The sequence below is a fragment of the Galeopterus variegatus genome, unplaced genomic scaffold (assembly GCF_000696425.1).
Source record: "Galeopterus variegatus unplaced genomic scaffold, G_variegatus-3.0.2 Scaffold949, whole genome shotgun sequence".
Taxonomy (NCBI): Eukaryota; Metazoa; Chordata; class Mammalia; order Dermoptera; family Cynocephalidae; genus Galeopterus; species Galeopterus variegatus.
In genome coordinates this window covers 445268-470891 of record NW_007727060.1, presented here as the reverse complement: position 1 = coordinate 470891, position 25624 = coordinate 445268, and the positions used below count along the sequence as shown (strand labels likewise).

Here is a 25624-nt window from a genome sequence, read left to right as displayed (position 1 = left end):
AGTTGTCAATAATACATTGAACTTTCAAAAGGAGAGAACAGAACTGAAGTTACCAGAGTTGGGAAGTGGAGAGGGGTAAGGTGAGAATTGGTAAAGGTCCATGAAAAATGATTACATTGTATAGTGTTGAATATACTAATGATCCTGATTTAAACATCTCGTTTTGCACACACGTAGATATTCAGCTCTGTACCCCACAGATATGTACAATCAACTATGTTAGTGTTACAATACAAAAAAAATGATGAAATTGGCAAGTTGGTAGAAGTTTGGTTATGGAATGACAAAGTCAGATCAAGGACAGGTGACAAGTCACTGAAGGGGTCTGTGAATGTTTATTTTTGGAGGGGTTGGGGAAGGGAAGTAGTGATTTAGTCTTATTATCCAGCAGAAGTAGGAGAAATAGGTAAGCCAGTTTTAGGACCACAGGTTAGACAAGATCTCAGTGATGGGAAATCTGAACTAGAGTGTAAAGTGTGTGATTTCCAACAGTTTTTAAGAAAAATGACATTATTTGATGTATGAATATAGAAAGGAAAAATTAAGAGTAACTCTTAAGAGTTTGAGCCTGGGTGACCATGAGAATGATTGTATCATTAAAAGAAATCACATTCAGAAATAGAAAAAGAAGGTGACAAATGTAAATTTTGATGTTAAGTCTGAACTAATAGTAAAACATTTCATTAGCAATGTCTAGTTCATATTTAGAGATTGGCTCTGGGAAGAGGGATCAGGGTTGACATTCTGGATTCAGAAGTCTTCTGCATAGTGATGTTGGTTGAAATTATGGCAGTGTGTGAAATTGATGAGGAGGACAGTTTTGAGTGTAGAAGTGTAGAAGGTAAAAGGGTAGAAGGATGAGAACTGAACTTAGGGCTATACCCAGTTTGAGGGGGCCAAAAGGAGGAAGTTGAGTCAAGAAAAGTGATAGCCATCAGAGAGAGAGAAAACACAGGGTGGTATATCAGCAGCTAAGAGGAATCTCAGATAGTATTGAATGTTGTAAAGATGGCTTAGTGAGTGTTGAGAAAATTTGGTAAGTTTTGTGTTTGAATCATTTGGTGTAAGACCTAAGAGAATTGTGCTGTTCAATATAAAAGCCACTAGCTACATGTGGCTTTTTAAAGTAAAATTAATTAAATGTTCCATTTCCTCAGTTACATTAACTACATTTCAAGTACTAATAGCCATGTGTGGCTAGAGGCCACCACATTGGACAGCACTGATATAGAACATTTTCATTACCACAGAAAGTTCTGTAGGACAATATTACTTTATAAAGCTTAAGGAATGCTAAAGCTTAAACTTCAAGCATTTAAATGGGTGAGTGAGTGGTGAAAATATTGACTTGGCAAGTGTAGGATACACTTTGGAAAAGTTTGATGAAAACAAAGGAAGAGGACAATTTCTTCAAAGCTGATAAAGAAAGGCTTTTTAAGACTATATTGTGTTAATTCATTTAGTAAATATTTATTGAGTGCCTACTGTTTGCCAAGTACTGTGCTAGGTATAGACAACACAATGCAAAAGAAGTCATTGAAGAGTGTATAAGTATACAATTGGATCAGGGATATTGAGGGGTTGGAAATCAGATTATGATAATGCTTTAAACAGAAGGACCAATCTTCTAAGGGAACATGAAAGGGCGGAATATAATCAAATGAGAGAATTTGAGATTTCCTGGAGGAGGTGATACAGCAGGATGGCTAAAAATCAGCCAGGTTGGCAGAGCAAGGACATTCCAGGCCAAAGGTCAGAGTCATGGAATAGTATTATGTGATCAAAGATAGTTTGATGTGTTCTGACCAAGAGTATAGGTGCTGTAGTCATGATGGCAAAGACCAGGTCATAGAGATTATTCCCTTGCCATGATAAGGAATTTAAACTGTATCTTGAAAGTTATGTGGCGCCTTCAAGGAACCTTCAGTGGAATATCACGATCAAATTTACATTTTAGATTGCACAGTGTGGACAGTGGATCAGAGGAGGCTAATCTAATTTCAAGGAGATTGTTTCCATACAAAGATGGAACTAGTGGAGTGGGAAGGACTTGAGAGTGTGGAGAATAAGAGGATAGCAAGATGTTTTTTGAGTTGATAGGAGGAGATGAAATCAAATGCACAAATGGAAGTGCTTCTCAGATGAGATTTAAAAAAACATGAGTCAACATTTGGAGACGTAGTCAGATGCTGGTGATAGAAGGGAGAATGAAGAGACTTCTGGATAACTTCAGTCTTAATAAATTAGGAGGCAAAGTCATCTGTTGATTGTAAGGTGCAAGGAAAAGAGAATGAGGGTTTGAGAACTGAGGGAAAAAATTGAAATGGCCAATGAAAGGAATATCATATATACATTGTCAACACAGGATGAATGAAAGGGTATCACGCAACAGTGATGGCCCAGGCAGTGTCCCATTAGAATAAAATTTAAGGGCTTTGTTAGTCCTCTTTCCTTAAGCATTTGCCAGCCTAAGAACACAACACAGTGGATGGTCAGAATTACCAACAGGTATAGCAGAAGTTCAGAGAAGCATGGGAGATTAGCGAGGATACCAGATGAAGCCAGAGGAGCATTACTGGTGAGAAGAGCAAGGTGAGGATGAAGATGAAGTTCAGAAATGTTGGGAGCGACAGAGGTCAGAGAAGAGATAGTGCTGAACTTCTGGAGGTGGAGAAGTTCTAACTGATGACGAAGTTTGAGCTGGGTTTGTTGGTTGAGACATCTTGAGCATAGAACTGATTTTTCTTTCCCAACCTGCTTTCCCTCCTGGGTTCCTTTGTCTCAGTTAATGGTATCATTCTTCTTCTCACATAGACCAGAATCCTTATAGACTGATTTGATCTTCATAATTTAATGATGTTATAACCAAAGTTTGTTGTTTTATGCTTGAACCTTGGAATTAGACAGTCCTTGATTCAAGTCTTGTTTTTGCCACTTACATCTTTTTTTTTTAAAGATGACCGGTAAGGGGATCTTAACCCTTGACTTGGTGTTGTCAGCACCACGCTCAGCCAGTGAGCGAACCGGCCATCCCTATGTGGGATCCGAACCCGGGGCCTTGGTGTTATCAGCACCGAACTCTCCCAAGTGAGCCACGGGCCCGCCCTGCTACTTACATCTTGATCAAGTGTTTCTCGAGGTCTGAGTGTTCTCATCAGTAAAGTTGCAATAATCATGTTGCTTTGGTGGGGTAATATGTGTAAAGTGCACAGTGCTTAGAACACAGAAAAGTTTTCACTGAGTGCTAGCAACTATTTATTATTATTGTAATTATTAGTTATTTTTTTGTCTAGTTCATTATGTCTACTGTCAGGCTCTCTTTCAGGGCCTCGTCATTTGGAAGGTAAAATAACTTCTTTCCTAACTGGTATCTCTGATTCTTGATTTTCACATCTTTGGTCTATACTTGACATTTCAGGATTCCTAAGACCCATATCTGATGGAATCCTGTTCCCATCCTCACAACCTTTATAGGTTTCCAATGGCAGATTTTTCAAGTTATCCAAACTTTCAAGAGGTAATAGAGCCATGCATAGAATAAAAGTGGTGATAGAGACTGTACCAGTTCATTACAGGTTAAGTATCCCTTAACAGAGATACTTGGAACCAGAAATGTTGTGGATTTTGGATTTTTGGAACATTTGCATTATACTGGGAGCATTTCAAATCTGAAATGCTCCAATGAGTATTTCCTTTGAGTGTCATGTGCTCAAAAAATTTTGGGTTTTGGAGCATTTTAGATTTTGGATTTTCATATTTCGGATGCTCAGCCTGTACTACCTGTGGTGACTCATTTTACCTCTAAAAGACTGGAAAGAGCTTTAAAACTTTAAAGACCATTTTAAATTCCATATAGAAGTAGTCAGGTTTTCCTTCTTTGGTTCCCCCTTTCCTCCCATCCATCTTAAATGAGTACAATTCAGGAGCTTTAAAACTTTAAAGACCATTTTAAATTCCATATAGAAGAAGTCAGGTTTTCCTTCTTTGGTTCCCCCTTTCCTCCCATCCATCTTAAATGAGTACAATTCAATATAAAATGAATGGAATGAGGGAAAATTAGTTTGCTTTTTAGATATTGCAAATTCTGTTTAAGGGAAATATTCAGATCTTTCTGAGGTTGTTTGTCTACTTGGAAGGGTTACTTCAATGTTAACTTTTCCCTGTATAAATAAACAGACAAAAAGTTGAGAATAGTTGACAGTTATACGGATAAAGATGGGAATAAATAGAAATAACTAGAAATCAAAGAGGAGTGTATGTCTTCATTTTAACTGAATTTTTCTCCCCAACTCCTGCCTTATTCATCTGTGTATTCCCACCATTTATAATGCCTAGCCCATGGGAGGCATGCAGTAAATGCGTGTTGTAGCAAATTGAACTGGATGTATGTACTAGAGCCGCTTTATACATTGGACTATGTGTGTGTCAGCATCCTAAATTTTGATGAGGAAAAATAAATACTAATTGAGTCCTTTTATTTGTGTGCCAGTTATTAATTTGTAACCCTGAGAACTACTTAAAATATTGTACAATCTAATAATTTTGGAGGAAAATGTGAACTTTTATTTAGAACCTAACATCAGAGATTTTCATCATTAAAAATCATTATTCCAGTGATAGATAATAGGAACAATACTGCTGCAAGTATAAGAAAATAAAGGTTTTCTATGGAATATGGGATCTAAAAAAATGAATGGGGCCACTCTCAAATATGTATACTTAAGAGCAAGTGCCATATTTTTAAAACTAGGCATTTATAGAGGTCTATTAATTTCCTTATGATACTGGGGTATTGCCAATCCTTAGGACATTAATTTGGGGGTCTCTATCACTGTTTTCTCAAAATCCTTATTTAGGCACATTTGATTATTATGACTCAATATGTATTTTATATGTTTTTGCATCATTTGTAAACTGTGTATACATTTGTCCCTATAATTCCTGAAATTTGTTAGTCTGCTTTTAAATTTTTTATTTTTGCATTATTGAAATTTGTGTTTATATGTGTATGATTATTTGTATTTTTCTGTTTCAAAGTAGGGCTTACTAAAGTGATTCTTTGATAAAGTCAAAACACATCTATGGTAGTCTCTAACTTTGCAGTTTCAGGAACTGATTTTCAGCAATCAGATCCTAGAGAAATTCGTTTATAAAATCAGGATTAACAAGAGGCAGATTTATAAACTAGAATGCTGTTTTTTTCTTTTTAATATAAGCTCAAAGATAAATCTAATTACTGGAATGCTCTTAATCCTTGTATTTCCGGTGCCAAGGTACCTGAGAAACCGAATAATCAAAATTAACTGGTGAGCATGGGCTCAGCATTGGGAGGTGGATAGTCTTTTCGAGTAATAACCTATCTCAGCAGGCTATGTATGATGTATGTGAAAGAGTATAATGACATGTGGTCATTAGGATATTTCTCTGAATTGAAGCTACATCCACTATTATAGAGTTTATCTTTCTAATAACTAGAATTTTTTTCTTTTAGTTATTGGGGCTTTTTTCCCTAAAGATGACAGTTCTAGATAAATAGTGATACATTCTTACTATTCAGTACTTTTTTCCATGTAAGTGGAAAGGTAAATACATCTACAAATTAAATTATAACCACTTCAAATCATACCAGTACAGTGGGTTTTGAGCAAACTTGACTGTGAGCTTTTAGCAGCTTCCGTGGGCAAACTTTTGCCAGTGTGATTGGGTGGTTTTTGTTTTTTAATACTTTTTTCTTTATGCCTTATTTGTGTTGTTCTGAAAGACAGGGTCTGCAAAGTAGAAAGCCAGAAGAAAATATTAGAATTTATTTTTCTAATCAAATCATTTAAATATCTACTTCTTGTCTTTGTATTGTAATGTACATATTGATAAGCATTTATTATATGCACATATATATATATATATATATTTTTTTTTTTTGTCTTTTCGTGACTGGTAAGGGGATCGCAACCCTTGGCATGGTGTCGCCCGCACCGTGCTCAGCCAGTGAGCGCACCGGCCATTCCTATATAGGATCTGAACCCGCGGTGGGAGCGTCGCTGCGCTCCCAGTGCCGCACTCTCCCAAGTGCGCCACGGGGCTGGCCCTATATGCATATATATTATAAATAAATGTATTAGGTGTGTTGTCAGAATATTTTTAGTGATAGTTATTTATATAGCGAGAAAGTTTGGAAACCACTGGTGTCTGTTTTCTTATAATTAGTGTTCTCTGTGCTTGTTTCATGATTCTTCTTAGATGTCCATCCTCAGTGTACTCATTCTGTAGGAATATGTTGTTATTCACACTTTCTTGAATTTAGTAGGTTTCAGATCATTAGTGAAGTTTAAGGTACATCTTTTTTTTTAAATGTCCACATCTACTCTTCATGGTAAGGTATCAATAATGGCAACCTCTTTGGGACTTTAAATGGGAGAGTAAAGTCTAAGTACTGTACCACTTACCATGCCTCATAAATAGCAGATGCTAAGTGACCTGAGTTGCCTTTCCTTTCTAGTTCAGGGAGGTTCAAAAGAGCAACACCTTTGGACATCAGAATTGATAGGCAGGTGTTGCTATGTATACCTCTAACTCTCTATTGCCTGCAAAGCCTAAATAATATCCCTAGTTCCCAAAGGGAGAATATAGCCAGCTGGAAAAGAGGGTAGGTCTCTGGATTCAGGCTGACATAGGTTCACATCTTGGCTTTGCTATTGAATGGCAGCTGTGTAGCCTTGGGAAATTTATATAACCTCCCTGAGTCTTAGAAGAGAGCATTATATGACAAAGTATAAGTGTAAAGTAGTTGAGTTCAGTTCTGGCTATGTAGTAAATTCAGTAAACCTAAGTGATTATTATGTGGCATCTATTACCTGGATTGGGGATGGGAGGGATGGGCATGATACTTTAACAAGGATCCTCCTTCCCTTTCCCAGGAAGTCACTTCTTTAAGAAGTTGATTAAGGCCCTTCCTGATCTATCCCTTCAACCCCTCATTTCCTTGAACTTTAATCTCCAGCAGTGTGCTGTCTCAGGGCTATGCCTTTAATCCCCTTCTTGTTGCCCCCCGTAGCAAGTTTTGTATCATATATTTGTATCATAGAAATCAGTTTTCGTTTCTCCTGATCAGTTCTAGTAGAAAACCTTGTTTCCTAGGCTCTGTGCACAAAACACAGTTATGGAACACATATACCTAAAATAGTATTTTGAACCTGCTGTATGACATTATTTGTAGGTCATTCCTAGTGAATTGGTAGTTGGGTTGATTTATTTACAGGTAGATAGATAGATGGTTTTGTTTCATTTTGTTTGTTTTTCAGATTTGTGGTTCTATCTTACCTACACAATAGTGTTACCTACTATTCACTATAGGAAAAAAACCTGCCAATTATTTTTTTCCATAATAAATAAGGCCCAGTTGTATTTTTTGGGGGGTGTACTGATCTATAAAATGGAAATGTTAATAAATGTTCTGCTTACCTCAAAGGGTTAGTTTGAAATACTAAAAGAATAGTAGCTAGAGAATAGGCTTTTGAATGTTTTCATCACAAAGAAATAATAAATTCATCAGGTGATGGACACACTAACAACCCTGACCCAACTATTATACAATATATATGTATCAGAACATCAGATTGTACCCCATAAGTATATACAATTACAATGTGTCAATTAAAATAAATAAAAAGATTTTTAAAAAATCAAATTATTAACAGTTAAAGGAAATTAACAATGAGTTGTAACTTCGTCTTTTATTTCTACTTTCTCCCATGATTCCATATTTTTAAATGTCATTAAGATGTCAGAATCTTTTTAAGTATGTTTTATAGCTGACTTCACAGGGATTGACCAAGCCATGTTTTCTTAATGTATATAGTTAAAATTTATGCACCATATGAAATATTTTTAACAAATTAGACTAAGGGTTCTTAATAAATAGAGCTACACAAAAGAAAAGACCTGAATCCTGGTAGATAAATGACAAAGGACATAAACAGACAATTAAGAAAGAATGTTCAATGGCCAATAACTATTTGTAAGACATGTTCAACTGCATGAGGAATCAAGTAAATACAGGTAAAAGCAATAATGAAATGCCATATTACGTCTATTAATTATCAAAGTTATTTTCCTTTTAATATTAATTAAATAATTAATAGAGACAATTAATAGTCTTTAATTGTGCTAGTAATACATGGAAATGTTTTCCTTGTAAGAATGAAAAATTCCATGTACTACAAGGAGAGCTGAAGCTCCCATTGACTATACCCCAATCTTGGACCATTTTTTAGAGAGAAGTACTCTTAATCGGTTTTAAAATCGGTTTTTCAGAACTTTTCCTATTTACTTACCACATGTGAATGTCATTGTAAGAAACACAGTCGTCCCTCAGTATTTGTGGGGGTTGGTTCCAGGAACACATATTCCCTCCTGTCCCCACAAATACCAAAACCCACTAATGCTCAAGTCTTTTATATAAAATGGTGTAGTATTTGCATATAACCTATACACATCCTCCTGTATACTTTAAATTACCTCTAGATTACTTGTAATAATTGAATATAGTTGTTACACTGCATTGGTTTTTTATTTGTATTATTTTTTGTTGTATTTTTATTTTTTTCAAATATTTTCGATTTGTGGTTGGTTGAATCTATGAATGCAGAACCCTTGGATATGGAGGGCTGACTGCATATAGTATCTGTACCTGTATAGACCATAATGAAAACATTTATCAGTAATTTTGATTGTCTTCACATACCATTTTTTAAAGGTCCATCTTGTTAGTGCATAAAGATTTCTCTCATTCTTTTTGACTACTACATAATGTCACATTGTATGACTATTGCATAGTTGTATAGCTGTTACCCAATTTATAGCTATTTAGCTTGTTTCTGATTTTTCACTGTTGCAGTGAATATCCTTTTGTGGTCTATAGAAAGAAAAAAATTAAGCAGAGTATAAGGGGATGGGATTGCTGTGGAGGGAAGGCCATTACAGTTTCAAATAGAACATTCAAGGTAGGTAGGCCACATTGAGAAGGTAATAACATTAGCCTAAAGGCTTGAAGGAAGTGAGGAAGTTGAACATACATATAATGGGGAAATACCATTCTAGGCAGGGAAAACAGAGTGCCCTAATTTGGGACTATGCCCAGTGTGTTGGAGGAACTAGAAAGGAAACCAGCATGGCTAAAGTAGAGTGAACCAAGGAGTGAGACTGAGGAAGTAATGGGTGGCCAGTGTATATAGGACCTCTGCCCAGTGTGTTGGAGGAACTAGAAAGGAAACCAGCATGGCTGAAGTAGAGTGAACCAAGGAGTGAGACTGAGGAAGTAATGGGTGGCCAGTGTATATAGGACCTTGTAGGCAATTATAAGGCCTTTGGCTTTCACTCTGAATGAAATGGGGCACCATTGCAGGGTTTTAAGCAGAGAGGTGACATGATCTGACTTTCCATTTTAGAGTGGTCCTTCTGGCAGTGATAGCACTTATAGAGGAGAAGGCAGTGGTGGCAGAGAGAACAGTTAGGAAGTTATTGTAGTAATAAGCAAGAGAAAATGATGTCTTAGACAAAGGTTCAGGCAGTGGGGTGGTGGAGAAGTGCATAGATCCCAGATATATTTTGAAGGATGGATCAGCAGGGAGGGTGATAGAGGATGAAAGAAAAACGTGAATAAAGAATAAGGATGATTACATAGAGTGGTCTAAGCAATTGATAGGATGATGTTGTCCTAAGACATTTAAGTACTGTTAAAGTCAAATTTATCAGCATTTCCCTTCGTCTTTTGTTTGGGGATCTTGTTTAAGAGGACCCTGTTGTTCTGTATTTTCTTCTAATATTTCGGTTTTATGTTTTGTTACTGTTTTTTGTTTTTACATTTCAGTTTTTTTAAAAAATCTGTTTGCAGTTTACTTTTGTGATTATCATGAGATTGAGATTTAAACCTTCTCTTTCCCCCTATGCACATGCAGATAATAGTCCCAAGCCAAAACACTTGACTATTTTCTTCTTTCCCTCTAATTTTTTTTTTTTTTTTTACCTTTTTGTCTTTTTTCGTGACCGGTAACGCCGTCGCGCCCGTACCGCGACCGGCAATGGGATTGCAACCCTCGGTGTCGCGCCCATACCGCACTCAACCAGTGAGCGGACCAGTCTTTATATGGGATCCGAACCCTCGGCGGGAGTGCCACCGCGCTCCCAAGCGCCGCACTCTACTGAGTGCACCACCGGGCTGGCCCTAATTTTTATCAATACTATATATGTGTGTGTATCTGTTTTAAATAGTCTATTCAGTTCTGTTACCCTGTTCCTAAGCCATTATCACATTGTTTTAATTACTATAGCTTTGTAACATCTTTATTCCACTACTCTACTTTTTCAAAATTGTCTTGGCTCATCTTTAACATCTTAGATCAGCTAGAGTTTTATGAGAAATTTTTATATTTAATTTATGGTAGCATTCACTTCATAGAATAAATTTAGAAAAATTAACACATTTACAACAATGATTCTTCCTGTCTAACACTTCTAAGACTCTATACCTTGGAAGAAATAAAGAAAAATGTGATTTTGTTCAAGTTGCTCATTATTTATGTTACTTATGATAAATGTTTGGAAATAACCTAAATGCCTGGTAGTAGAGTAATGGTTTTGTAAATTATGCCATAAGTATATGTATGATGAAGTATTATAGAGCCATTATATTATAAGAATTTGTTATAACTTCGAAATCCTTATATTATTAAGTGAATAAATAAAAGAGCAAAACCAGAATTACATAGTAGAATTACATCAATATCAAAATGCTCTGAACAGAGATTAGAAGCAAATACATCAAAATGATAATAGTGATCATCTGTGGGTAATTACTATATTTCCTCCTTCATAGTTATCTATGGTGAGCATGCATTGTTCTTAAAATCAGAAGGGAAAAAAACCCTAAAGTATATGTGTCTGTAATACAAAGCTATTTAGCTTCCTCAAAATAGGTAGAAAGGTAGAAATCTTAGCCCATTTTCTAATGGCAAGTTTAGTTGTAATTTTTTAAGGTGTGCTTTATTCTATACTCTTTTCAAAAAAGATCTTGCTGAATGTGGGTAACAAATGCTATAGGATTAATCTGATACCTGAGAGAGAAGAAGCACATATGGTTTCAGTAGCAGGTTGCAATTTACACTATAGGATCTGCTCCTAAATGATCTGAATTCCATATCAGTGAGGCAGGAGGCAATTGTGGTAAATGTCCACTTGTTCTGTTTCTTACTATCTTGCCACCCGTGTTTGTTGCATGTGTATGGCAAACTAGCAGTCATCTAGTAGCCCTGTGATATACTGCTCGCCTAGTTTCATAAGAAAGCTTCTATGTTAGTTTGGAATTTAGATGATCACTCACTTTATTTAAGAAACATTCATTGAGTACTTCCGTGTGCCAGGAATTTTGATAGAGGACAGATGACACAAAACCACATGCTGTCTTGAGCAGTTTTTATTGGAAATAATTTATGATTAATATTGTGATGGAATGAGATGGTATCTGATTAGTAAAACCAGTAACACTTTAATAAACTCAGCCAGTCCTTGAGGTCTCTTAGGGAGCTGGGTGTACTGAGATTAAAGTCAACAATTATGCCATTGCTGTCGTAGATGTTGGCCCTGTGCCTCAAAATCCAGAGAACTATGCTAGTTTATCTGGAATATATCATTTTCCTTTACTAGGTAAACCACCTTTTCTTCTTTCTCAAGCTTAAATTCAAGTCTTCATCTTAACTATTCTGGTGAAGCAAAAGACCACTCAGCTGATGCTAAAGGAAAATGTGCAAGAAACAGTTTTTCTCAAATACCATTCTAGACATAGTTGAGTATCTAGCAATCTAGTACCTTGCTACCCACTACCAACTGCCCCCTATTACCCTTTGCCCATTTTCTGTATTCGAAAAAAGGGAGCAGACCAAAAGAAGAAAGAGGAATAAGGAAGATGGCTTGGCTGCGATATGGAGATTGGAAGGGGCAGAATTGATATAATAGTGACAAGGACCTGTACTAATATACAATAGGGATGGAGAATGAGATATTCTGAAGAGGTAGACTCAATGGGGACTACTGATCAACATAAGTAATGTATATGGTGGAAAGAGAATAGTCTTTGGAGTTAGCTAGACCTGATTTCAAATCCCAGCTTTGTCACTTACCGGTTTTGTGACCTTGGGTGTTTTACATACCTCTCAGAACGTCAGTTTCCTTTTCTTAAAATTGGGGTAGTAATACTCAGCCTATAGGAATTTGAGGAATAAATGAAATAATATATGTAAATTGACTTACCACATAGTTATAAAATGATAGCTACTATTGTTCTGGGGGATGAAGGAGATGAGGAGAGTCAAAAATGACTTCTAAGTTTTTTATTTGGACAGTGAGAAAGAGCTAGATTAGGAAAATGGGGTAACCTGGCTGATTTTTAGATTGCCTGTGAGAAATCTGGGTGAAATGTTCCCTGGCAGATGACAATAAGAGTATGACACCCCTGAAGGATAATTTGAATAGAAGGTACAGATTTGGAAGACATCGCCTTACATATAGTAGTAAAAGTTACAAAAGTAGGTAAGATCACCCAAGAAGACAGAATGAGAAGAAAAAGTCTGAACCCTAGACAGTAGCCTAGGAAGCGTAGAGGGAGAGAAGCCTGGCAAGGACATTGAATTGGGGGTGGTCAGAGAAGTAGGAGGATTAGCAGCTGCAGGTGCTCCAGTGAGTAGGAGTAAGATGAAGGGGAAGAGTATCTTTGGGTTTAGCAACAAAGAAATTATTAGTTACATTTACCGTGTTTTTTTTTTTTTTTTTTTTTTTTTTTCCCGTTTTGTCTTTTTTCGTGTCCGGCAACAGACCGCAACCCTCAGTGTCACACCCGTACCGGACCGGGACTGGCAACGGGATCGCAACCCTCAGTGTTGCGCCCGCACCTCGCTCAGCCAGTGAGCGGGAACCGGTCTGTATGTGGGATCTGAACCCTCGGCGGGAGCGCCACCGCACTCCCAAGCGGTGCACTGTAGCAGTGCGCCACCGGGCCGGCCCTACCGTGTTTTTTAGCAGATGGGATGGATGCCTAATTTCAGTAGTTTGAGGAGAGAATGGGAGATGAGAAGTAAAAGAAAGACAAGTGTAGACAGATCTTTTAAGAATGTGACATAAGTTTAGATTTAAATGCCGATTTTTTAAAAAAAGCAGAAAAGAAGGGGTTCTGAGATTGTAGGAAATTATCTCAGAGAGTCAGGTTTCAAGAAAGATGGAGTGATCAGTGATGTCAAATGCAGCAAAACAATCCTGTAATGATCATTGTGAAAATGCACATTTGGCCATTAGGAAAGTCTGTGAACAAGGAGCTAAGTCCTTGTAGTGGAGTGCTTTGAATATCAGACTTTGGCTAAAGGGAGAATGATTAAATTATTGAGCATGGAACTGGGATCGCAACCCTCAGTGTCGCGCCCGTACCGTGACCGGCAACGGGATCGCAACCCTCAGTGTCGCGCCCGTACCGTGACCGGCAACGGGATCGCAACCCTCAGTGTCGCGCCCGCACCACGCTCAACCAGTGAGCGGACTGGTCTCTATATGGGATCCGAACCCTCGGCGAGAGCGCTGCCGCACTCCCAAGCGCCGCACTCTACTGAGTGCGCCACCGGGCCGGCCCTTTTTTTGACTTTTCTGGCAGCAGGTTGAAAGATGATATGGGAGAGAAGTGTCCATTGAGGCTGATAGAAGCATAAAATAACAAGGGCCTGGATCAGGGCAATGGTCTTGGCAACATAAAGATAAGATAAATGTAGGAGCTGTTGCTCCGTAGCACCTTTATAACTTGGCAATCAATGGGTGTAATGGGTAAAGAAGTGGCCTAACAGGTGCCTCTTTTTTTTTTTTTGGTGGCTGGCTCACATGGAAAAGATGACATTTTAAGGTTTTGAGTGGGTAATAAGGAGAGTGAGAGTAGCATTTATTGAAATGGACATTAGTAGTAGCAAGATTGGAAGAGAAGATGAATTCTTTTTTTTTTTTTTTTTTTTTTTGGGCAGCTAGCTGCTATGGGGATCCAAACGCTTGACCTTGGTGTTATCAGCATGATGCTCTAATCAACTGAGCTAGCCAGCCAGCTGTAATTTTTCATTTTAAAACTTTGATTTATTAAGCCTGTGTTACTGAGTGGCTGATATATGTTGGGCACTATTCCAGACACTAGAGATGCAGTAGTGAACATTAACAGGCAAGATCCCTGCTTTCGTGGCGCTTAACATTCAGAAGTGAGGTGAAGATCGAGAAAAAAAAAGGACAAAATAATTTAAGAAAAATATGACAAAGGTAGGTGATGATATAAAGATGAATTGAGGGGGACCACTTTTAGATGATGCGGTCAGGAATGACATTTCTAAAGAGGGGAGATTTGAACTGAGACAGAATATTACTAAGGAGTCAACTATGTAAAGATCTGAGTGCAAAGACATCCCCACCCATACTAGAGAATATGTGCAAAGGTCCTGAGAAAGAAATAAGCTTGAATTGTTTGAGGATTAGAAGAAAGGCCAGTATATCAGGAGCAGAGTGAACAAGAGAGACTAATACATGATGATGTCTGAGCAGGGTCGGTAGAATTATACTTAAGCAGGGCCTTGGAGGTCTTGGTATGGAGTTTCGTGACTTATTGGTGTCAGTGGAAATGAAAAGAAAGTAGTATGTTGAACTTGAGCTGTCTGTGAAACATCGAGGTGAAGAAGTCAGTTATCAGGCTTAACTGTATAAATCAAATGTGATTTGCCTAGTATTGTTCATTGAAATAACAAGTTGTTTAGGCATTGAACAAATGGCTGAGGAGTCTGTCAAGGAGAAATGATCAAGAGATATGAGGGATCAGGGATCCCTAGCAATTTTTTAACATGATGGTCATCTTATATATCATTGCAACCTGAAAGGAATGACCAACTGTTATATGAACAATAGCTGGAAAAATTATGGCCCAAAATATTTCATGACTTCAGGAGATACAAAGAATACTTGCCAACTTAAAATACCTGCATTTCCATAGGGAAAATGCTGTAAAGATTTTATTTGGTACTTGTTTAGACAGCTCCCATTTCTAGAAATCCAATCTTTGCAGTAAACAGGGAGTATGTGCTTCTAGGTACATAAGTAGTTTGAACCATTTGCTTAGCCAAAGTCATCCTTAAGGGATCTGGTTTTACTGAGTATGTAAAACTTACATGTGCTCAAAAGATACATTGAGGTATAACAATTATACAATTGCTTTACAATTTATAAAGCCTTTACCTGTGGAAAATCAACTTGATCTTCAGAAACAACTCTTTAAAGTAGATAAGAGACAGGAATTTTAGGGAGGTCAGTGTTATTATTTTAGAGGTGAGGAGACTGAGGATCTCCAAGTGCATAGTCATGAATCCACAACTTTTGACTGCACTTGCATTGCTTTACTTATCACAACACATTAAATCAAAAGGTGAAAAAAAGTGTGAACATCAGTAGAGGAACTAAAATATGTATTCTTATTAGAATGGTTGCAAAAACAAATGTTTTTATTTGCATTTTATTTATAGGTGCTACCAAACTGAGCTAACTGGGTTCAGAGTACCATGGATACACAGAGTAGGGTGAGATTGACTTTGGCTGGGAGAGTCAGAGGTTTTATTTTGTTTAGAAAATGTATGCTGATTTCTCACTTGGCAATTTTTATTGTCTTTTCTGGGTTGTTTTATAAATTTAAAGTACTACATGTGCAGCTTTAAAATAAGCCTTTCTATTTTACCCCCAGGACCCACATGTTTATTTCTGCTAGCATAATTTATTCTTGTATTGCCACGTAACTCAGTGGAGACTAATAGTAATAATAGCTAATTGTAATAAACAATGCTGAGTCAGACACTGTAGTAAGGGATTTGTAAGAATTATTTAATTCTTACATCAACTCTCTGAAGTGGGAGCATTCCTTCATAAATTGGTGTTTTATTTTCAGTCGATTCACATACTCGTTATTCCCACACCTGATGGGGAGCATACAACTGTATGAAAGAAAGGGTAAGTATAAGGCGTACGCTAGTTGTACTTCAAGATAAAGTGATGCAAATAGATATTTTTTGGTTGTATTATTCATTGTTTATTGTAGTGTTCCCTAAGTGAAGAAGACAAGCTGGTATATGTACTAACCTAAAAGATGAAGTCTAAGCAGTATCAAACGTTAGTGAATAAAATAATAATATTCTAAATATCTTTTTATGATTATAGTGACAGTATGTAATAATCATGGATGGTTTTGCATTTAAAAATACTAAATTCTATGTGTATACTAAAAAAAGACGACTAAGCAGTAAAAAGATGTTTCCTTAATTTAAACTATTTAGAAATTAGAAATGTTCATAAAATTTAATCCTTTGTTATTCTTCATGCCTATATTTTCCTGACATGAATGAGATATATTGCTTACGGTGGAAATGGTAATAACACTTTGTATTTATATAGCATCTTTCATCTGAGGATCTCAGAGTGCTTTTCAAATGTCTCATAAACCCTCACAGTACATCAGTGAAGTAGGTAGGTGGCAAGTATTATAATCTTTATTTTACAGATAGAGAAATTAAGCCACAAAAGGTGTTAAATGATTTATGTATAGTCCCATCAACTAGATAAAGAGACAATCTGAGCAACTGTAGTAAGTATATTTTAGGAGGATTGGCATAGTATTAGTCATTAACCCCTTTGCCTTTGTATTTTACACAAATTATTAGAACAAATTATTACACAAATTATTATCCTTTCTTGAGGAACAGAAAACATTATAATACTCTTTTTTTCCCCTTCCTTTTTAGGTCAGCAGCAAGGACAAGATGGAGTAAAAGTCCAACAAGCTACTATAGCTCCTGTAACTGTAGCAGTTGGAGGTATTGCTAATGCCACGATAGGTGCTGTTAGTCCTGATCAACTCACACAAGTGCATTTGCAGCCAGGCCAGCAAACTTCTGATCAAGAGGTGCAACCTGGCAAGAGGCTTCGAAGAGTTGCCTGTTCCTGTCCTAATTGTAGGGAAGGAGAAGGAAGGTAAATAAATGCTCTATTTTCAACTCTCTCTCTCTGGAAGGCATAAAATAGTAGTTAAAACCAAGGCATTGCTTGAATACCTTGATCACTGAAACTTCACTAGTTTTGTAGCCCAGAATGTTAAGATATAAGTGTTATGAAGGGAATTAAGTTGGGCTATCCTAGGAATGGAATTTGGGTGGTCCTCTGCCTTATACCTTATACTTTTTTTTTTTTTCCTTTTTGTCTTTTTTACTGACTGGTAACGGAATCGCAACCCTCGGTGTTGCGCCCGCACCACGCTCAGCCAGTGAGCGGGAACCGGTCTCCACATGGGATCCAAACCCTCGGTGGGAGCTCCCAAGCAGCGCACTGGAGAATGCGCCACTGGGCCGGCCCAACCTTATACTTTTTTAAAAATTGTTTTCTTTTTTCATTTATTGTGTAAAATTTTTAAGCACCTTTATTGATATAAAACTCACACCATACAATGCACCCATTTAAAGTATACAATTGTACAGTGGTTTTTAATATATTCAGAGTTGTGCAGCTATCACTAATCAATTTTAGAATGTTTTCATTATTCTCAGAAGAAATCCTGTATCCTTTAGCCATCACCCTCTTAGCCCCCCCCCCCCCCCCCAGTCATTCCTTATTTCTGAAGTCGATGCCCCCCCCCCACACACACACACCCTTCAAGCCCTAGGCAACCACTAAACTAATTTCTGTCTTTATAAATTTGCCTGTTCTGGATAATTCATATAAATGGGATTGTACAATATGTGATCTTTTGTGACTGGCTTCTTTCATTTAGCATGTTTTCAAGGTTCAGCCATATTATAGCATGATCAGTACTTTATTGATTTTGTAGATGAGTAATATACTGCGTTGTATGGATAGACAGTCCCAGACTTATCATGATTCAGTTAGTATTTTTTGACTTTAAAATGTCATTCAGTATTCTTGTTGACTTTTGATGGGGTATATCCCAATAAAAGAAAAAGAAAGCTCTCTTCTATTCCTGTTTACTGAGTATTTTTATCACATTAGATTGTGTCAAATGCTTTTCTGCATTTATTGAGATGATTGTGTAGTTTTGTTTTTTATTCTGTTAATATAGTATGTTAACGTTAATTGTTAGATGTTAAGGCAGTTTTGCATTTGTATTAGTCAGGGTTCTCCAGAGAGAGACAGATTCAAATAGGATATGTTATAAATATATGACAGGGGATTTATTAGGGGAATTAGCTCACGCGATTATGAAGAAAAGTCCCGCGATAGGCTGTCTGCCAACTGGATGCAGGTAGCAGGGCTCAGTCCAAGTCTAAAGGCCTCAAAAACAGGGAAGCCAGTGGTGTCCTTGGTGTATGTCCTGGGACCCAAAAGCTGAAGTCTTGAGCTCTGATGTCCACGGACAGGAGAGAAGAGTGTATCCCAGCTCCAGCGGATAGAGAGATTCACCATTTTTCTCTGTCTTTTGTTCTCTCTGGGCCCCAGCAGATTGGATGGTTCCCACCCACAGTGAGGGCAGGTCTTTCCTACCTAGTCCACTCAGGCTCTTATACTAATCTCTGCTAGAAACACCCTCATGTTTCTAACATACCTAAAAAAATAGCTTTACCAGGTTTCTTGGAATTCCTTGATCTAATCAAGTTGACACCTAGAATTAACCTTCACAGCATTCCTGGGATAAATCCAACTTGGTCATGATGGATAATTCTTTTTATATTTTGCTGGATTCACTTTGCTACTATTTTGCTGAGGATTTTTGCATACATACTCCTAAGAGATACTGGTCTGTGATTTTCTTTTTTTGTAATGTCAGTATCTGGTTTTAGTAACAGTAATACAGGCCTCAGAATGAGTTGGAAAGTGTTCCCTCCAATTTTTTTTTCTGAAAGAGTTTGTGAAGAGCTGGTATTAATTCTTTAAATGTTTTGTGGAATTCACCAGTGAAGCTCTCTGGTGCTGGGCTTTTTTTGTGGGTAGTTTTGATTACTACTAATTCAGTCCCTTTACTTGTTATATGTTTATTCTGATTGATTATTTGTTCTTGAGTCAGTTTTGGTATTTTGAGTCTTTCTAGGAATTTGTCCATCTCATCTGAGTTATCTAAGTAATTGGCATAGAATTGTTTATAGGATTCTTTTTTATTTTTTTTCCTTTTTGTCTTTTTTACTGACCGGTAACGGGATCGCAACCCTCGGTGTTGCGCGCACACCGCGCTCAGCCAGTGAGCGGGAACCGGTCTCCACATGGGATCCAAACCCTCGGCGGGAGCGCTGCCGCGCTCCCAAGTGGCGCACTCTCCACTGCGCTACCGGGCCGGCCCTAGGATTCTTTTATTATCCTTTTTATTTCTGTAAGGTTGGTTGTGATGTCCCCTCTTTCATTTCTGATTCTAGTAATATGTGTCTTCCCTCTTTTCTTCTTGGTCAGTCAAGTTAAAGGTTTGTTAATTTTCTTGACACTTTCTGAGAATCTCAGTGTTTGACATTATTCTGACCCCAGGAAGGCTGCTCCCAGCCTCTTTTCTTGCTTCTCTCTGGCAAACTAGCCAGCATACAGTTTAGCCCGTATCTCCGTCAAATCTATTAGAGTTTCCTCTCAATTGCCTTTTGCAAAGTCTGCACTTTTTTTGAGAGCACCCTCAGGTTTGAACTTCTCCTCACTCATTCCTTTGGGAAGAGATTTGGAGCTCTGGTTTTTATGATGCTCTTGTCCCTCTGTCCAAAATTTGAGCCATGGCTCTTGAGCTGCAGGTTGAAACAGTATCATGTTTCTCTCTGAGTGACATCCCTGCTTTAGGAGCTAAATGCTTGGTGACAGGGACAGCAATAGCCTTAGGTCTCAGCTTGTCTTTCCTGGTTTAAAACCTCCAATTTATGAACTACAAATGAGCCAGGTCAAGGGCAGTCTGGATCCTAGCATTTTTATCATGCCACATCCAAGGTAGAGCCTATGTCCTAGGGTTGGGAGCTGGGTGTCAGCCACACTTGCCTTGACCTTAAGACTCAGCAACAGGTAGCTGGAGGGAGGATGAGAAATGCTTGCCCCTTCTGGGGAGATAGGCTTCTGACTGGGAGGTGGGAGGAAAGGGAACCCTGTTCTTGGCTGTACTAGTCTGTAATGCTCCTGTGTCACAGAAGTGGGAGGGAAAAGGGAAGAAGTGAGTCTTGGTTCAAATGCCACAGACTCTCAGTATTCTTACCTAGTTCTGTTAGATTTTGTTGAATAAATGTTTCTTTATTTGCTGTTATTTGCTCTTAGGACTATTTCCAGAGACTTTAAATGGTGTTTTTTGTTGTTTTTTTTTAAATAATTTTTACCAGTTTCACTGAGGAGCAGGTCCATGTAACTCCTCACACTGTCCTGCTGGAAATTAGACTCTGTACCTTACACTTTTAACTGAAGTTAGCCATCCTTTTGGTATTTTAGAAGACAATTTTCAAGTGTCTTCTAACGCTTGAAGAGATTTTTTTCCCCAAAGGAAGAGCCCATTGGGGAAGGAACATGAAATAAACTCTCTGAAATTAACAAATTTTTATAGCATTTTTATTTTTAGGATGCCGAACTGTTTTATTTTTTCCTAAATTGAGATTTTTCTGACTTTAACTACAGTTGTGGCATCATGATGAAACCTGTTCAGAAAAGCTTCATTTAATTGCCTTGAGTCCCTTTTATTTTCCTATAACTATAAGCTTGGTGTTTGGGAATGTAATTAATCTTTGGCTTTTGTTTTTGTTAGAGGTAGTAATGAACCAGGAAAAAAGAAACAACATATCTGTCATATTGAAGGATGTGGAAAAGTTTACGGCAAAACATCTCACCTACGAGCACATCTTCGCTGGCATACTGGAGAAAGACCTTTCGTCTGCAACTGGATGTTTTGTGGCAAAAGATTCACAAGGAGTGATGAGCTTCAGAGACATAGAAGAACCCATACCGGTTAGTTGGTTTATTTTAGTAAAAGGCGAAAGATTTATATGATCTGAAGAGAAACCAGAGTATTAGTCGGTTTATTTTAGGACTTCTACTTTTTACTTATTTTTCCAGTGCTGAGATGAAAGTTTTAATGATAGTTTAGCTATCAAATTGGAAATATGCAAATTGAGAAAGAATTCACTTTAGCAATTATATGGATGATGTTTAAGATCAAAATTCTTTACCTTATTTCTGAGGTACGTTTTGTGCTTTATCAGCATATTTAAATGACCTGAAATTTATTCCATTTGTTTGTCTTGTGTTTTTAGCTTGTTGAATTCACATACATACTATTTTTTGTAAGAGATTAAGTAGATAAAAAGAGAGTTGAATTATGGTCTTATTGATACCCTTCATTCTTTCTTTTTTAATAAATCTAGAAAATTCACCAAAGTATCAAGAATACCGTAACAAGTACCCACCTAACCCTCACACAGAATTGACAGTTCCTAATATTTTGTTTTCTGTTATTTTTTAATAAAACAAATCATTTATGAAGTTGATATCTTCTTTGCCCATCCAAAGATAACAGCTATCAGGAATTTAATGTGTCTAAGTTTTCAGTACATTTTTAATACTCTTAATATATATTATTTATGGATCTACAGCTATCGTGAATTTAATGTCTGTTTTCACTACATTTTTAATACTCTTAAATATATTATTTAGGGATTCGCATATAAAATATTGTTTTGTGTATATTATGAAATTTACATACATTGCAGAATCATAATTTCACTTACTATGTTTTGAGATCTATCAAAGTTCCTATATTTCTTTTAACTGCTATATAGTATTCTATCACATTACTCTACCACACTGTATTAATTCGTTTCCGAAACTGTTGACGTTATTGTTAGGTTTGTTTCTTTGTTTTTGCTGTTACAAACTTTGCTGCTGTGAACATACAGTGAACATGCATGAGAAATGGAATTATTGGATCATACAGAATTTATATGTTTGGTTTTGCTAGATAAGGGCTAAAGAGTCTACAGTGGCTGTTAGTCTTTACTTCACTAGCAGTTGCACTTCACTGTGCTCACCAATACTCAGTAGTATCAGGCCTCAGAAGTTTTTGTCAATCTAAAATTGTTTCTTAGTTTTTTCAGTTTTCATTTTTCCTGATTATCAGTGAGATTAAGCATCTTTCCATGTGTGTATTAGTCATTTGTATTTCTTTTTCTATTTGTTTTTCCATCCTCATTTTTCTGTTGTTTTCCTTTTTCTTATTCATATGATTTGTGTGCTGCAGTTTCCCCTTATACTGCTAGTCTTTTATCTTTGTGCTATCTTTTATCATATGGAAGTTTTTGTTTTGTTTTGTTTATTTTTTGGGTGGCTGGCCAGTAAAGGGATCTGAAAGTTTCACATTTTTATTTAGTCAGTTATAAATATTTCCTTTTGTCTTTTGCTTTTTAAAAACATTTTCTTTTAATAGCTTTAAAATTTCCTTTTTGTAAGTTTGGGCTTTTATCAGCCTGGAATTTTTTTTGATAATGTAATGAAATGGGGATATAATTTTTTTTTTCCATATTGAAAACCATTTTCTTGAATAACCATTCTTTTTCTATTGATTTGTAATGGTACCTATCTCATATAATGTCCCATTTAGGTGTGTCTCAGTTTCTGGGTTCTCTATTTTTAAGCTTTTATCTATTTCTCAGTTTCTACAAAAATACTGTATTATTTTAATTACTATATTGGTGTAAATTAAGTCTTGACATCTGGTAGGGCAGTGTAGTGGATTGAATTACGACCCCCAAAACTCACTGAATTTTAAATTGTGTCCCCTAAGTTTTATTGTGACCCCCCATTGTGACTGTAAAGAGGGTGAGAAATCCTATTATGATAATTGTAAGGTGGGGCCTTGAAGAGGTGATTGGGTTGTAGGAGCGTGCAGTAGTGAATGGATTAAAAATGGTGGTCAAGGGCATGGTTCTGAAGGCTTTAAAAAAAGAGGAGAGTCTATCTGTCTCTCTCTCTGCTTCCATTATCTTGCAATGTGAGACCCCTGAGTTACTGTTGCCACCACGAGATAGACTTTGGACTTCTCGGCCTCAGAAACTGTAAGCAACAAATTTCATTTTCTTTATAAATCACCCAGTTTAGTGTACTTTATTGTAAGCAACAAAAATGGACTAATACAGGCAGTTTTCATTTTTTTTGGTCATAACGTCTACCCCCTCTATTTAGTACATGTCTGTACATTTTGGGGACTCGATATTTATTGAGTAAATTAATTTGAATAAATTATTGAATTAGACTTTAAACATTAACTTGTACCAAAGTACATATGGGAGAAAAGGGAAAATAGAACTGACTTTTTTTTTTTTGGTGGTTGGCCAGTTCAGGGATCCAAACCCTTGACCTTGGTGTTATAACACACCATAACTGAGATAACCATTCAGTCCCAGAACTGACATTTTTTGATCAGCCACCGTATATCTGATGTTTTGGAGATATTTCATTTGATTCTAACAATAACACTGTAACATAGAAATTAGCTCCATTTTACAGATTAGAAAATATCTAATCTGTAAAAGAAAGTTATATGTATTTGTAGTTATATAAATAATTATAAACTTTAATAGAAACTAAACAGATCCTGCAAAATCAGTTTGGGAATGAAACTCCAATGTTTTTCATAAAATAAGGAAAATTAGATGAAAATAGATGAAACAGGAAACTCCTTCAGTTGCTTTGAAGTTTTCCCCCATAATTTTTTCATAGATGCTTCAGATTAGTGTATGAAATGGTCGAAACTGCTGCCTTTGAGTCTGTTGTCAGCCAGAATGAATTAAACTATATATAGCTTGTCTGTCTCATTGATTACATTAAACACTCTTGTCCAAGTTTGTTTGTTTTCTTAAGCATCTAAATGAGGACAGTGTAAACTAAACAGTAGACAATTCAGTGCAGTAAAAACTTGAATAACAGTGCATGATATAGGTTAATTTCACAGGGTTTTTCCCCTTCATTGTCTCCCAGGTTTGACTCTGTGAGCACTGCATGGCAGATGTAGGCAGCAAAAACTGGGAGAAACTCTTTGTGTTTAGTCAGAGAAGCAAGAAAAGGGGCCCTGTGCTCCAAAGCCAGTCACATTCGCACATTGCACTGCAGGAGTGGCAGCATAGGAACCAAAAACAATAGAAAATACTGATATCTCTGGCAGGAGGAAGGTAAACAGGGCCTTTGTTTTCTAACAAATCTGAGGGGAATGTGAGGGGAACTCTCATGTATTGCTGGTGGGAATGCAAAATGGCACAGCACCTTTGGAAAACATCTTGGCATTTTCTTACAAAGTTAAACATACTCTTACCATATGATCTAGCAGTCTACTCCGGGGTATTTACATAAGAGAAATAAAAACTATGTTCAGAAAAAGCTACGAATGTATATAGCAGATTTATTATGGCTCAAAATTGGAAACAACCCAGATGTCCTTCAGTTTGTGAATGGATAACTTTCTGTGGTATACTCATGCAGTAGAGTACTACTCCCCAGCATAAAAGAATGATTAATAATAAACACAACAACATGGATGAAACAGCATTACACTAAGTGAAAGATGTCAGAAACAAAAGTCTACATAATATATGATTCCATTTATATGATATTCTGAAAAAAATCAAAACTGTAAGGACAGAGAACAGATCCATGTTTTCCAGGATGTAAGCAGGGAGGAGGGAGAGTTTGACTACAAAAAGACACCATAAAGATATTTTTGGAAGCGATAGCAACTCTTCTGTATTTTCATTTTGGTGTATTTGTCTAAACTAATAGAACTGTATGCCCCCCAAATTGAATTTTACTGTATATAAAGCACAAATTTTAGAAAGTATGAAACAAACTCATTTTTGAGTGACTGCAGTGTGAAAAGAGAGATTTAGTAATTATTTCATATTTTAAGAATTCAAAACAGTTTTCTGTTCAGCCTTATGCACATGCCTCAGAATCATGCAGCACTTAGCTCCATCAAGGATAATAAGATTTAGAGCTTAATGGACTCTTTTTTTTAAAACAACTGGCTGTTATCCTAAGAATGATTTTGTACAACACCATCATCTTATAGATGAGGAACCTGAAGTCTTGAGAGGTTAATTGACTTCTTTTCCAAGTTGTCAAACTTAGTTTCATTTGCTGCTTCCTAGATTCTCTCTTTGTCTTTGACTTTCAGCAGTTGGATTATAATGTGTCTCAATGTGACTCTGTTTGCATTTAACATACTTGGAGTTCATTGAGCTTCCTGGATATGTAGATTAAGGTTTTTCGTCAGATTTGGGAAGTTTTCACCTATTGCTTCTTCAAATATTCTTTCTTTAAACACCTGGAACCATTAAATCTCTAATTCTGTGCTAAAGATAAAGACTCTGTGTGCACACCTTCAACACTCAGCCAGTCAGTTGACAACTTTGCCTTAGCCTTCACTTCCTGCGTACACAGAGCCTCAAGGTGTTAAGCACAGGTTGAGAGTTAGGGCTTTCTTGGGCCTTTCCTGAGCGGGCTCTAACACTAAGCATGTGTGTGGCCTTCTAGATTCCCAGGAGTATGTCAGAGCTTTTTTTTTTTTTTTTTTTTTTTTTTTTTTTTT

General features: G+C 36.8%; 1 protein-coding gene across 1 annotated transcript in view; it reads left to right on the top strand.

Annotated features, from left to right (window-relative positions):
• Window positions 1-771: 771 nt before the first annotated feature.
• SP4 (Sp4 transcription factor) overlaps window positions 772-25624 on the top strand; it is a 35610-nt gene continuing 10757 nt past the window's right edge. Inside the window, exons 1-3 of the mRNA XM_008573670.1 lie at window positions 772-841; window positions 16842-17070; window positions 20798-20997. Of these exons, the coding sequence (XP_008571892.1) occupies window positions 772-841; window positions 16842-17070; window positions 20798-20997 (499 nt within the window). The remainder of the gene's footprint in view (window positions 842-16841; window positions 17071-20797; window positions 20998-25624) is intronic.